The sequence below is a fragment of the Xiphophorus hellerii genome, chromosome 1 (assembly GCF_003331165.1).
Source record: "Xiphophorus hellerii strain 12219 chromosome 1, Xiphophorus_hellerii-4.1, whole genome shotgun sequence".
Lineage (NCBI taxonomy): Eukaryota > Metazoa > Chordata > Actinopteri > Cyprinodontiformes > Poeciliidae > Xiphophorus > Xiphophorus hellerii.
In genome coordinates, this window is record NC_045672.1 from 20,842,868 (window position 1) to 20,857,410 (window position 14,543).

Sequence of the window (14,543 nt, forward strand, 5' to 3'; positions counted from 1 at the left end):
ATAGATGCAAACTACATCTCGTTGCTTGTACTTGAGACAGTGCAGTGACAATAAAGTTGAATTCTATTCTATTCTATTCTACACCACAAAACACCTAGGAGGTTACTTTAGTTGTGCTGGTTTTAATTAGGATGTAGCTTAGTTTGTACCTGGTTTTGGGTCTCAGCAACAAAACAGATTTTTTTTCTTCCAAGGTACTTTTCATCAGGGTAATTAAAGTCTCATATGGAAAAAAGGAATCAAACACAGGACTGAACAACAATGGCTGGTGACTAAATGAAAACAGAAACACCAAGGTTATCCAGATGCAGCAGACACATCCTAGGTGACCTCAGTGACCTGAGGGTGACCTCAGTGACCTAGCTCACCGAGGTCACCCAGACCTCAGTGGGGAGTCAAACTGATCTTTCACTCTCAGGAAAAGATGAGCAGGTGACACCTCATGCGTCAGAAAAGTGGTGTGGTGGGAACAGCCATTTAGCTCGAGCTTCTCTGGAGGTTGGGCTGAAGGTTGGTGAGATGGTATAAAACCAAATATCTCTTCAGATGTCGGCCAGAAAGCCTGGCTGCAGAGGAGTAAGCAATTTTGACCCAAGGTTTAAGTCAATTCAGCATATTCTTTGGCAACCTCTGACAGCACAATGACAAATTCATTTTTTTTTTTATTAAAGATAGAAAATGTTTGACATAATTAAAAAATAAAAGCTCAGTGTTTTTTGTAAACATTTTACAAAAGCTTCAAGTTAGCTATATTTGTTAATCTCTGCCTAGTAAACCTCAAATGTATTAAAGTTTTCTGTGGCCACGTGAAATCACAACATAAACCTTTTCCTATTCTCTTTGACTCTTCTGATATTTCACCAAAGCCCCATCTATTTGATGTCACTTTACACCTAATGAAGTGGTCAGAGAAATTATTTTTTCCACATATTTACAGCAGTTATCTTTTAAAATTTATTATAACAACCATTTTTTTCTCTTTCAATGTTTCTGTTATGATGTCCTGACCTACAGTATCTCAATTGATAACACTAAAACTAGTTTAATTCAATACACATTATTCCAGCCATCCATAAAGGTCAGTGTGTATTATTGCTAAAGGTATTGCTTGGCAATTAGGTGGTTGTAACTTCAGTTCCAACTTCCTTCCCCATATACAATTGTGCCCTTGGGCAAGACCCGTAATCATAACTTTGTTCATTGTCACTGCATGACAACATAAAATACACTGCTGAGAAAAAGTTTTTTCCCCAGTTACAGATTTTTATTTATTTTTTTACTCCCTCTGTCTTATGTTTCAGATCATCAAACACATTTTAGCATCAAAGAAAGATAACCTGAGTAAATAAATAAAACACTATAAATGAATAACGTTTTAAGAATGTGTTTTACTCTCAAAAAGCAACACAACATTCCACGATCAAATCACTGACATCAGTCAGTCTGGAAAAGGTTACAAAACTATCCTTAAAACGTTCAGAGTCTAGCAAACCAAAGTAGTGAGAACCATTATCCACAGATACATCCAAACATGGAAAGATGGTGAACTTTCCCTGGAGTAGTCAGCCTAAAAAATTACTTCAAGAGTGCATCATCCAGGAATTCACTAAGAGCACCATAAGCTCCGCTAGACTTACTTGCCTCATTTAAGGTCAGCCTCATAATTCAACAATCAACAGACTGTGACAGTGGCTCCCGTGGGAGAGACTGAGGCCAAAAACATCAATGGCCAAATAGAAAAAAAAAACAAAAAAAAACCATCTTGACGATTTACAAGACTTTTGGTGAAATATCTGGTAGACTGATAAGACAGAAGTGGAATATTTATTACGTTACATTTGGTGCAAAACGAACAGAGAATAAAAAATACTCAGTCTAAATACTGGTAGTAGAATAGAGCTGAGTGCATCTTTGTGGCTTAGTACCTGGAGAACTTGTAGTAATTTATGGAATCAAGTATTCTTCTTTTTACCAGAAAATTCTGTAGAGGACAGTATGCCCATCAGTTTGAAACCTGAAGCACAGACAATTATCCAAAGGACAGCAGCAAGTCCATTTCTGAATGGCTGAAGCAAATCAAAATGAAGATTTTGAGTTTCACTGTTAAAGTCTGAATTTAAACTTCAGCTCATCATGATCCATATCAAATAACCAAACGTGACTGTCAGAGATGAAGAGGGACTGACAGGGTAGGGGCTCATCTGAAATAATGTGGCGTTACACAGATCTGCTGTGGTGATAAACAAGCTGTAGCAACCAGGAAAGCTTTCTTCTTCATCTTTGTTCTGACACGCATATGGTAAAAACACTGATGAAACATTAATTTTTATTAAGAAAAAGAAAGATTTAAGAAGAAAAAAAAACGCATTCTGCAGCAACAGCTGGTTCTGCAAATGACTTAGTTGGAAATGGGTCTTTCACCCCCTCACAGTTAAAGAAGTTCGATTATCCACTGGGCCTAGGCTTTTAGTAGATTTTTGATTGGTAAATAACATCTGCTCTGTCTGTCTGGTCAGCTCACACCATCTTTCTTTCCTCTGGAGCTTCTCACAACCCTACAGAGAAGGTGTGTCAGCCAGTGACGCCAGCTGTCTAGAAAGCTGTGTATCCAAAGAGCCTTTCGTCCTCAGGGCAGGATGGTGAGAGCTTCCTCTGGGTTATGTTTATTACAAGAAGGGTTGTGAACCAGTGCAGAGGGATTGGATGGGGGGTAAAGTTTGTTTTCAAGAGGTCACACTGAGGAAAGCTCCAAACTGAGTGGCTAAATGAAAACACAGTTTGAGAGGACAGGCTATAAAAAAGAGTCAAGGATCTGCACACAGCACATAGACGCAGCTTTCACAACTTCGGATTACACAAACCAGGAACTTCAGAGTCAGAAAAAGCTAACATATAACGCCTACATAATTAGTCTGTTTTTGTCTGCCTGCTGTCAGAGAAGTCACCATGACTCCACTGCTAAATTGCTGGATGTATTTAGTTGCCCTATCTCTGGCAGTGAACTCCAGTCATGGCGTAAGAAGGTAGACATCTTGCTTTTTTACAAGTCTCTTGCTCTGCTTGCAGTAGTAGTACCAGCTGTACAGGTATACCAGCTGCAAAATATATTTGAGAAGGAAAACATGCCGCAGCAACAAAAAAAAGAATGACAGCTAAGCAAATGAAGACAGGACAACAAATAGGTTTTAGTGTTTTGTTGCTAAAACTTATGCTCTGAGATGGGTTGACATGTGTTTTTTATTCATTTTTTCTGTCTTGGCATTTAGAGGAAAATATGTCTGGGCTTTATTACACTATGGCTGTCATACTGAGACCCTGACCAGACACATGTGTCAGAAATTGAAGAAATATTTCTCACAGAACTCAGAACCACCTTCATTAGCTCTATTTGCATTAAATTTGGTTCAGTTTTTCTCTCTCAAATTTTCCTCTTGCTTTTCTGTCTCTAGAATTGCTCTCAAGAAGATGCCAACCATCAGAGAGACGCTACAGGAGATGGGAGTTTCTGCAGAGCAGGTGTTGACTGAACTGGCCCAGATGAATGCAGCCGACCCCAACAATGGGACAATTCCCACACCTTTAACAAACTACTTGGATGTAAGACATTTTAACATCCATTTCCATGTCTTTTTGTGTGCATAGTCATCAAAGAAATCTGAAACATATAATGTATATATTTTTGTGTAAATGATTCTGCAGGTGACAGGAAATAAAGACGTGTTAAATTGAAAACATATGGGTTTGCCCTTTGACAAAAACAGACCCACGGCTTCAGGGTTTAAGAGGCCCTCAAATGCAAGCACTTTCCTCACTGGTCTTTGGACCAATGCTAAAATTGTCTTCTTAAGTAAAACTGTCGATTAAATTACCTTTGAATTGGAGGTTCATTTAAGAGTTATTGCGTAATCTTTTATTCCCCCCAAACCTTGCTTATGGAAGAAAATACATGTGGAAAATATATTTTAAAAGAACTCGTAGAAAGCCTCAGAAACACTGTCCTGTTTGTCTTTAAACAGACTCAGTACTTTGGAGAAATTAGTATTGGCTCCCCAGCCCAGATGTTCAATGTGGTGTTTGATACAGGTTCAGCCAACCTGTGGGTGCCCTCGCAGAGCTGCTCACCTTTTTCAACAGCTTGCTGTAAGTATCAGTGTGTTAAACTATAACTGGAAAAATAAATTTCATGTATTGGGTTGAAATCTGGTAAAGTGTGGACCATTGTGGTGCAGTATACTCTTACGTACAAGAATCCAGTTTGAGATGATTTGAAATTTGTAATGTTATCCTGAAAGTAGCCATCAGAACACAAATATACTACACTGGTTGACTGGTTTTTAAACTATGTTTAACTGGTTGTAATGGATTAAAGTAATGTATTTAGGTTTAAGCTTTATGTCTCTGACATAAATACATTTTGGATGTTTAGTCACTCACAACAGGTATGATTCTTCCCAATCCCACACTCATGTTGAGAATGGGACCGGATTTTCAATCAACTACGCCTCTGGAACTATCAGGGGATTTCTGAGCGAGGATGTTGTTGTGGTGAGTCAGAGTCTGGCACCAATAAATCAGAGTTGCACCAATTTAAATGAAAGACATGCCCTTTGTATGCCATGTTACACCTTTCTGTCTTCTGTGTATTTGATCCCTGCAGGTCGGCGGCCTCCCTGTTGTTCAAGTATTTGCTGAAGCCACCTCTCTGTCTGCCATGCCATTTATATTTGCCAAGTTTGATGGAGTTCTGGGGATGGGCTATCCTAACGTGGCCATTGATGGCATTACTCCAGTGTTTGATCAAATTATGTCTCAGCACATCCTCAAAGAAGAAGTTTTTTCAATCTACTACAGCAGGTGTGTTCACAGATTTCCTCTGCACTTTATCAGACAAAGTAAAATCCTTATGACAGGGGAAACATGATTCCCAAGATGGACAAAACTGTTCAAAGCGCTTACCAGGGCAGTTTTTTAAATAAATTGACATTTCACAAACTTGATATGTTATGAGTTTACGAAAAAATTATAATCAACATGCAGCTAAAAATTATGATGTCATAACCCCATCTCCGATTAAAATCCTGACCTCAACCATGTCTGATATAACAAAAAAATCAGACATGGTTGGTACCTAATGCTCAATCTATTTGTATGTGTGAAATAAACTTGAATGTGTAGAGCAATAAAAGTGACTCAAAACCAGGTTGACACTTCCTGCTAAATCTGATCTTCCACCCTCCACCCTTGGGAGGTGATCTGAGCAAAATGAAAGAAAATTACCTCATTTTATTAATTGTTAATATGAAATCACCAATAATAAGTAAATTTCATTAGCATTGCATTATTTATTGCCATCCCTGGTAAGGATGCTCCAAAAGCCTAAAAATAAGCTTTGAGCTGCCAAGTAATTTCTTACGAAACAAATGCTGCTATTCTGTCACAGGGATTTTTGGGGATGTTTTTATCTTCCATGCCATCCTTCAAACCGTTTTTCATGGTAAGGCAAATAGGGGTCAATTTAATAATAGCCCTGACCATAGATACAAACAATTTTTAGGAAAGTAACAGTTTTTTCTAGCCTGATTTATGAGGATCAACAGACTTTCTCATAATGGATGTTCTTTTGAGAGTTGGGTTTTATTTGTACCCCAGGAAGGCAGGGAGTCATGGAATAGTTCTTAGTTCTGATACCATTGCTATGCAGGAATCCAGGAATGGAAATCCCTTTTGATCTGTCAGCTCTGCCAGGGATAGAACTACAAAGAGTGACTTACTGGGCTGAACAGGACTATTTACTTTATTAGAACCAGTTTGTGTTTTTGTTCCACGGTCCCGTCACTTTTACCTCTCTCAGCCGGTTCTGTCAGCTGTTCTGTCTACCCTGTATCACTAAGAGTAATTTCTGGCTTTTCGTGCTCGGAGGTTTGCCACTTTAGATTCAGAAATTAATTAAATAATCTGCTGTTGTTACTGGATTTAAAAGCCCTACCATGACATGTTAAAGCCTGACTTGGAAGAAGGGAGTTCATGTTGGTTTAAGGTGAATTTTAGGACGTTCTTTGGACTCTATTACATTTACTTTATGTCATAATAAATTAAATAATGACAGTGGGACTTGTGGGTTTAAAAAAAACAACTGATTTCCAAATATTCAATAATTTTTTGCCTGCCTCATTCTTCTAAATAAGATTCATTTATCATAATGATTACTAGACAATGCTTCAAAGATGCCAATAATTTACTTGTGTTGAATAAATGGTGTTAATTTAGCGTAAAGTTTTACACCCCGTTAATAAAAAGATTCTCAGGCTTCTTCAACATCTGGCTCACTGCTGTCCAAAATAGGAAAAAGATAAATGGGAAATTTATGACTTTACTGCTTGTTGCATCAGAGCAACAGAATGCAATTCCAAAAGAAACAAAAAGAAACTGAATTTAAAACACAACTTTGAACCCTTTATCATTTTACTTATAAAATCTCATAAAAAACAAACATATCAACTTAGATCGCAGTCTTTTGCTTTTTAATGTCCTGTATGCAAAAGGCATGACATAAAAAGTCACATAACCCTTATGACACTGTCTGACATACAACAACAACAACAATAATAATAATAATAATAATAATAATAATAATAATAATAATAATTTTAAAAAGCAGAAAAAAGCAATTATTTTTCATTCTGACATTTTGCAACTAAAAATATTTTTGGTAAGTTTCTGCAGTATTGTTGTTGCTGTTGGCTTATTATCATACTGGATAAATAGGCCATAAATTTAACCTTCTACTCAGAAACCTTTTTACTTTCCATTAATCATAAATCATCAAACCCACATTTTTAGAGGTGACAAGGAGAAAATGAATAGCAAACCATGAAGCCTTCAGACTGTGAATTTAAAACACTGACACATCACAAGGCATGGACCCCTGAGGCTTGGAGGAGTCAAAGCCCAATTATCAAACTAACAGCAGACCCTACATCTGTGTTCAGAGTTTTAAGTCTTGGTTGTTTATCTGGGTTTCTTTGTGCTCATTTGCCTTCCCTTTGTAGTTACAAAATGTCTATTTGTGGTAATTTTATATCTTGTAATAACAATGGTCGAACTTTGTAGTGATATTGTCACTGTTTCTGATCATTTGTTTGTTAGGTGTCAGTTTATATTTTTTCTGCCAGTCTTGTGACATCTTGCATCTTTTTATGATAGTTTAATGTCAACATTATTTTGAAATGAAGGCCAAGGGGCCTATGAACATTTGAACCCTGTGGCCTGTGCCCAACAGGCCCATTTGTAAATCTTTTTATATTTGTACATGTTTTTCAGGGACCCAAAACACTCCCCTGGCGGAGAACTGCTTCTCGGGGGAACTGACCCAAACTACTACACTGGAAATTTTAATTATCTGGAAACAAGAGAGATGGGAAAATGGGAGGTCACCATGAAAGGGTGAGATATTTGCTGAACATACATGCAATATGGATGTGTTAGTATATTTTTTTGCATGCAACCATTCAGAAATGATACTTTTTGTGTCTTGTTTGTGTAGGGTTGCTGTGGGGGCGGAGATGATGTTCTGTGCAGAGGGCTGCACAGCTGTGATCGACACAGGCTCCTCATACATCACAGGTCCGGCCTCCTCCATCTCAATGCTGATGAAAACCATTGGAGCTCAGCTGGATGAAACTGGAGTAAGTCTCAAACTCATGGCAACAAAGTTTCCCACGAAAAATAATAGGCTGCAAAAAAAAAAAAAAACTTTACCTGCCATTATTCTTCAAATACAGTATAAAGTCAACTGCGACACTGTGAAGATGTTGCCTAGTGTCACGTTTCACCTGGGAGGCCAGGACTACTCTCTGACGCATGAAGATTATATAATCTGGGTAAGATGACAAATGATTGCTATTGTATTGTGCAAAATGCTTCAAAGTAGAGCACAAAAAATGTCTGAAATAAAACAAACAAAAAATATATTTTTTGAAAATGGAAATATTCATTCTTATCATGCATTGCAAATAAGAATGCAATGTATGACAATACCAGTTCTTCAAGTTGGTCTTGTTAAAATTATGAACCCCAATGTTTTTTACTGTGATTTTATAGCAAAATAATTGTGTAGTCAAATGTCATCTAATAAATAAATAATAAAGTTCATCTGAGTATAATTTAAAATCATTATAAATGTAGTTGTTCTGTTAAGGCCTCAGATGTTTGTTAGAAAACATTAATGGAAAACAGTAACATTAAGACCAAGGAGCACAGCAGACAAGTCAGGGATGAAGTTAACATCTCAAGTTGAATGTCCTAGCTCAGACATTAATTTGATTGATCTGAAAATGACTCAATTTACAGCATTTACAAGGAAATCAACATTTAAAGGAGAAGCTAAGAGACCTGAAAAATTGTAGACTGCCAAGATTGCCATCTTACATAAGAGTGGCAAGAAGAAAACAATTCTTTAAAAAAAACCCTGTTAGAAGTTCTTTTTGCAGCTTTTATTGGGCTGGCTGCAGAAGATGTGAGTCAAGGTGGGGGAGGGGAAACAACCTGAAGCATTCAGATAGAGCCACAGGAATAGCTCTGTGAGGATTTTCTGTATGAAAAAGCTGTCTAAAGGATTCATTGATGTCCAGGATACATTTGTTAGACATTTTTAAACATTTAGCACTGGTTTAAGATATTTATTATTAGTCTAAACCTATTGTTACAGCAATCACAGTTCGAAGGAGACGTCTGCATCGTCTCCTTCAGGGGCTTGGATGTGCCACCGCCTACAGGTCCAATCTGGATCTTGGGAGCCAACTTCATTGCCCGATACTACACAGAGTTTGATCGTCGCAATAATCGGATAGGGTTTGCTACTGCAGTCTGACAATAACATCAAGTTCAATTATGTTCATCTTTCTCCCCACTTTATTTTTTTACTGCTGTTTTCCATCTTTTTCTTGTCACCTCTAAGTGGGGGACTGACTTTCATCTGCTTACAAGATGAGTATTTTTTAAATAGCATTTACTGATGTTTTTCTCTTTTATTTGACTCAGGTTGCACTATAAATTATATAAAAAAGTAATTTTTACTCTTGTTTATCAATAAATTAATGCTTTCTGTCTGTCACTCTGCTTGTTATTAAAACACATAAATATATTTCATATGAGAATAAAATTGCCGTGCAAGATATTGTTGTTCTTATTTGTTTCCATCTCAGTGTAGTGTATGCATTTTGGGACCAAGCGCATGCTGTAGTTGGAAACAGACACTGCAACATATTTTATCTATAATATCAATGCTGGGTCAACATAAATATCATCATAAAATGTCATTAATGTCCTGAAGGTGACAACGACCTATTGTGAAAATGTCGGTGTGTTTAAGCAAAATACAAAACAAATTAGGCTTTCTTTCTGTCAGCTTGATTTTATAAGATGCGAAAAAATCAAAGGATTTATATTACAATGTAGGAGTTTTGCTGTTTGGCCAGTTGGAGGTGTAAATTGAAGATGCGCTGCTCAAGTTTTTCTTTACCAACAACAATTTCCAGTTTTCCTTGAGATCTGACCTGCTGATATTTTTTTTTCTAAGGAGTATAGCAAAAGAAAAAATCTGCAGTGGATATTTTGAAAGATGTAAAAGTGCTGAATTATACAGCTTGCCAATTTTATTTTAATTATTCCTTAAAGTGCAAAATTTACTCATTTTAGTATTATATCATGCTATAACGTTATTCCCTCACCAAAAACATGTTGCTTTGACTTGTCTTTGAATCTCCCATGCAGCCGTTCGTGGCTGCCTAAACATTTGCTCATACAATGCACAGCCTTGGCGCTGCAGTGACCAGCATAGCTCGCGCCCCACAGAGCACCTCTACTCTGTTCAGCACCACCAGACTTTCAGCAATAGCAATTAACAGACACCTGGTAGAACTGAGTGTCTGCTGAGATGTCATGCGAACAACAACTCTCCTAAAAACGGTTGTAAATGACATCAGTGGATGGCTTGAAGAAGCAATGTTGTGATGAAGGCAGAGTGTTGCAAAGGGTAGGAGGTTCTTAAAGAGATAGAGGCCAATTTCAAGGTTTCAGATACAGCTATGATTGACAGTCAAAAACATTTTAAATTGTTTTGATATACATCGTTGTTTACAACAACTGAAGGTAACAGAGTTAATCCCTTGAAAATACATGATATCCATCCTTTATCAAAAATGAAAAACTTATGTCCCTTTGCTCTAAATCCTGTACTTAGCTGTCAGTTTATAGAAAATGCTGGAAGTTCTTAGTTTTGATGCATTTTTCAAACATGACAAGTAATTTTTTGTTGTTGTTTTATTATCCTACTGGTGAAACTCTACTGCAAACCATTTGTGATTTAAAAATAACTTAAAAAGACACTTCATGTCTTTTGTAGACACCTCTCTGTGTCTGTGCAGTTTTTATCAGAAAATCAAACTGTTCTTGTTAAACTCTTGTCTTTTAAAAAAAGAGGCTCAACATTAAACAAGCTGAGTAATCAAAAACTTGCAAGCAAACATGGATCTTTAGGAAAATTATTTGAGAACGTCATTACAGTAATTGAACAATGGCAGAAATTTCCAGCCCAGATGACAGGGGACATGATAAAACAATACAAATTACAACAGCACTTTCATTTATCAGTTGCCCTTGTCAGATCTTTTTGTCCCATTTTCTCCAAACTCCACAGGAAGTCCACTCTGTAGTGACAGTAGAGAAGTAATGTGTCTTTGCTCCCATATCCTTGAATTGTCATCCTGGGAGTGTATCTGTTGAAAGTGCACAGTGAGGTGAGGGTGGACTCACCTCACGGTTAATCATTTAAGTGTACTTAATCGGTGCATTTAATCAAAAATCCAGCCAATGCACAAATAGCTCTCTTAGTATGAGTTGGAATAAGTACTCTGAGTGGAAAACTGTCCAAACAATCACTAACATCACTAACATCCACTCCTGTAATTGAGGTCTTTCAAACTGTTTGCTACATATAATTGTTGCTGAACTATACCAACAATAAGCATTTATTAAAAAAATCCAGATATGTATGAATGTTTTAAATTCAAAGCAAGAACCCATTAAGGATGCGTTCTTCTTCAATAAAACATGATTTTAATGCAATGGGATTTTATGTGCTAGACCCACACAGATTATTGACATTTCTAAGATTTTCTTAGAAATCTTAGAAATCCCATAAAAATGTAATTTTTATGGGAAAAGAGGCGCAGGGGGTTAGCACGCCCCACGTTTGGAGGCCTTAGTCCTCGACGCGGACGTCGCGGGTTCGACTCCCGGTCCCGACGACCTTTGCCGCATGTCTTCCCCCCTCTCCTCACCCTCCTTCCTGTCTGCCTACTGTGGAAAAAAATATGAGCCGCAAAAACTCTTCGGAGAAAAAAATAAATAAATAAAAAAAATAAGTCATTGGATGAGTCACAATTCTTTGAAGCATCCAGTAAGTTACAAAACCTACTGCACCATGCACATGACTTGCAACAGTCCCAAGAAGGGTTAGTGCAACCAACAATGTAAAGATGTATGCATTGTATGCTCTTCAATCAGGAAGTGCAAAGAAGAAATAAAAGAAAAAAATGCTGAATAAGTATGCACAGTGTGAAAAGTTCAGGTAAGTTTGGATCATGGCACTGCTTCAACAGTTAAAATCCTCAGCAGTGATCAGAATTTCAAGCAAGTTTGATTTTTGTGTGACCATATGATTGCTGAGTGGGAGCTCGCTTGTTGTGTGTGGATGGATGGATGTCTGCCTTTCTTTTAAGGAGACAGATGTACGGAAAAATAAATATTCACACTGTGTTTACTTTCATTAGAAGTTTATTTACTATTAATCTTACAAAGTTTGATCTGTTTTATTGTACGAAGATCCACCAGCTGAAGTTTTTGGTGAGGCAAACAGAAAAGAGGATGTAACTGTTCTTAATTATAGATCCACCCTGTGAGCTGGTTCTGTCTGAGTCTGTTCCATTCCATCTTTGTACATGTGCTAATCTTGAAGGCTCTTTGGGTATGTGTTAACGCACTCTGATATGTCCCTTTGATTTCTGAAGGGGTGTATAAAGATAGGGGATCACAATGTCTAGTTCGGAGTTTGTCTGACAGCCTAACTGAATGCAATCTCTCCGCCTCAGCTAAGGTGTTTTATGTTTCAATAAAGCTGTGTTTGTTCTTTTATTTGTATCCTGGTCTGAGGTTTCTCCCACTTATCACAGATTTGCAACAACTTGCAGATCCATTTTTGAACACTTTGTTCCCCTAAATACAACACTGCATGTTTAGTTTATTTCTGAATAGCTAACGGCTACTGTGTGAACACCACTGACTTCAATAGTTCTTATCTCAAAGTATATTTTAGATAGTTTGCTTGCTGACTCCTAAAGGGTGATTTTTTGAAGAAAGTCACAGGAAGATTCATTGCTTCTGGGAGTCTTGGTCACTCATGTTTTGCCACAGTTCCAAACACCAATGCATGACTCTTCGTGTTATTAATGACCTTCGATGCTTTCGGAAGAAATAAATTCATCCACTGGAAAAGATTTACTGCTCCATGGAGGGAACTAAATGGTTACTTTGAGATATTCTTACTTATTTAAAGTGTTCTCCTCTTTTTCCTTGATTAGGGTCCATTCATGTAATTTCCCCCTCATTCTCAGTTCTGATGGAATTTAGTCATGTCTGAGCACTGATCCTGGGAGAGTGGGAAACTTTTATTTCATTACTGCATCTGTTTACCTGTGTGAAAACATGCATTAATTCAAACATATTTTAATGCAGTGGTCATCACACTGTACTCAGGATGACCTGAGTGACTACACAGAGTTGTGATGAATAAGTGCTGGAGCATGTCTGAGAAAGAGTAAAAATAAACAAATCTTACACGTATACCACACATACCATGTGTGCAATCTTGCATACAACCATCGGATAAATGAAGCCTAATATGGTGTAAGTTCTAAATCTTTATTTATTTTAATATCAGGGACAAACCTTCTGTACAAGCATATTTCAGCACACACCATATTTATCTGAAACACAGCCAATGTTTTAGAAAGTCATCTCTCATTGCTTTTATTGTAACTTATCACAACATCTGGATCCAATACTATAATGTACTTCCACTGAGTATTAGAAAACAAAATCACTTTGAAAAAATTATAAATTTTTAAAGTGTGATCATTTGATTCAAGTAGTTTAAAAAGATCTAAAAAGGAGAAAAGAAAACAGCATTAGTGATGCCGATCGTGCATCTGGTAAGTGTTAAAAGGTAATTTCCTAAAGCTTTGGACTCCATCATTCAACAGCAAGAAAGATCATTCACATATTTAGGGTTTTGGCATTTTGGGTGCTTAGCTAATTTTACCAAGGGTAGAAGTCTCCATAAGTTTTCAGCAAGGTCAAGCTGTAAAGTAGTTAGAAAAATTACAAAAATATATAAACTACATCATCTTAAATGTTGGTACCAGCAGAACACATAAAAGAGACTGAATAAGCTTGGCTTGTTTAAGTGGGTTGTCGAGAAAGTTAGTTGTTTCTTGGTTTAGTAAGTCCTGGTTTTGTTGATTTTGTTTGACATAGGTTCTCTTTTTAAAATGAGCATCAAAAGTTTGAAAGTTGCATCAGACTACTAGACCACAGGACTTGGCATTAATAAAGAACCTATTCAATTCTCCCATTTATTTCAAGTCAAAGGGGAGCCCATTAATCTGAAGCATGAATATTGGCTGAAGCTGGATAGAGCAATAAGACACTAAGCCAAAGCACTGAAAAATCCACAATAGAATGCTACAAAAAGAAAAAGGTCTTGTTGCTGCAGTAGCCCGGTCTCTACAGATTTGATCTCGATTAAAATGTTTTGACAGGATCTTACGAGTAGTGCATAAACAAAATCCCACAAACCTCGATGAACTACAGCAAAGTTTTGCAAAATTCATAGCTTTCATAGCCACATAAAAATGTCGCAGAAAATGTGCCACATTTTCTAAAGTGAAGTCACTTTATATTCACAAAGTGACTTCATTTATCATTGCCATGTGGATCTCTTAGGAAAACATGGAAATTTGCTTCGTAACATTTTAAACACCTGCTAAAAATGACTAGGAGTTACAAACTGCATCGGGTGGATCATATAATTTTATTCACAAACTGCATCGGGTGGATCATATAATTTTATTCAACAGTAATTTTTTTGTGGTATTTATAAATAAGTGTAGCCATGTGTGTTTGTGTTCAGGGTTTGATCAATCATTTCCACTGCTGACCTTTTCACTTTGAGAGCTGATAGCTCATAATTGTTTTTGTTTTTTTGCATGAAAAACTTTTTGATTAATGAAATCAGAGGAAAAAAATTGTTTTCCTCTGTTTGATTTCATTAATAGGAAATTCAGTTGCAAATATTTCCGATTTGCAATTAGAGATGTCAAAATCATTTTCATATGGCATTGAATCACAGAAGTATGCAAAATTATTGGCACTTTCTGTAAATATGTATAAAATCCCTTAAAATTGGGGCTGGGACTTGAATGAAT

General features: G+C 36.8%; 1 protein-coding gene across 1 annotated transcript; it reads left to right on the forward strand.

Annotated features, from left to right (window-relative positions):
* Window positions 1–2,841: 2,841 nt before the first annotated feature.
* On the forward strand, window positions 2,842–9,173 carry ren (renin). Its single transcript, XM_032561948.1, has 9 exons — window positions 2,842–3,023; window positions 3,450–3,597; window positions 4,017–4,140; window positions 4,427–4,545; window positions 4,658–4,854; window positions 7,321–7,443; window positions 7,544–7,685; window positions 7,782–7,880; window positions 8,708–9,173. Exons 1-9 carry the CDS (start codon window positions 2,947–2,949, stop codon window positions 8,867–8,869), a joined length of 1,191 nt encoding a protein of 396 aa, XP_032417839.1. The 5' UTR covers window positions 2,842–2,946; the 3' UTR covers window positions 8,870–9,173.
* Window positions 9,174–14,543: the final 5,370 nt, after the last annotated feature.

Coding starts and splice junctions, on each gene's coding strand:
- ren (XM_032561948.1), top strand. CDS start 2,947: ATGACTCCACTGCTAAATTGCTGGATGTATTTAGTTGCCCTATCTCTG. Junction 3,598..4,016: donor CTTTAACAAACTACTTGGAT/GTAAGACATTTT, acceptor GTCTTTAAACAG/ACTCAGTACTTTGGAGAAAT. Junction 7,881..8,707: donor ATGAAGATTATATAATCTGG/GTAAGATGACAA, acceptor CTATTGTTACAG/CAATCACAGTTCGAAGGAGA.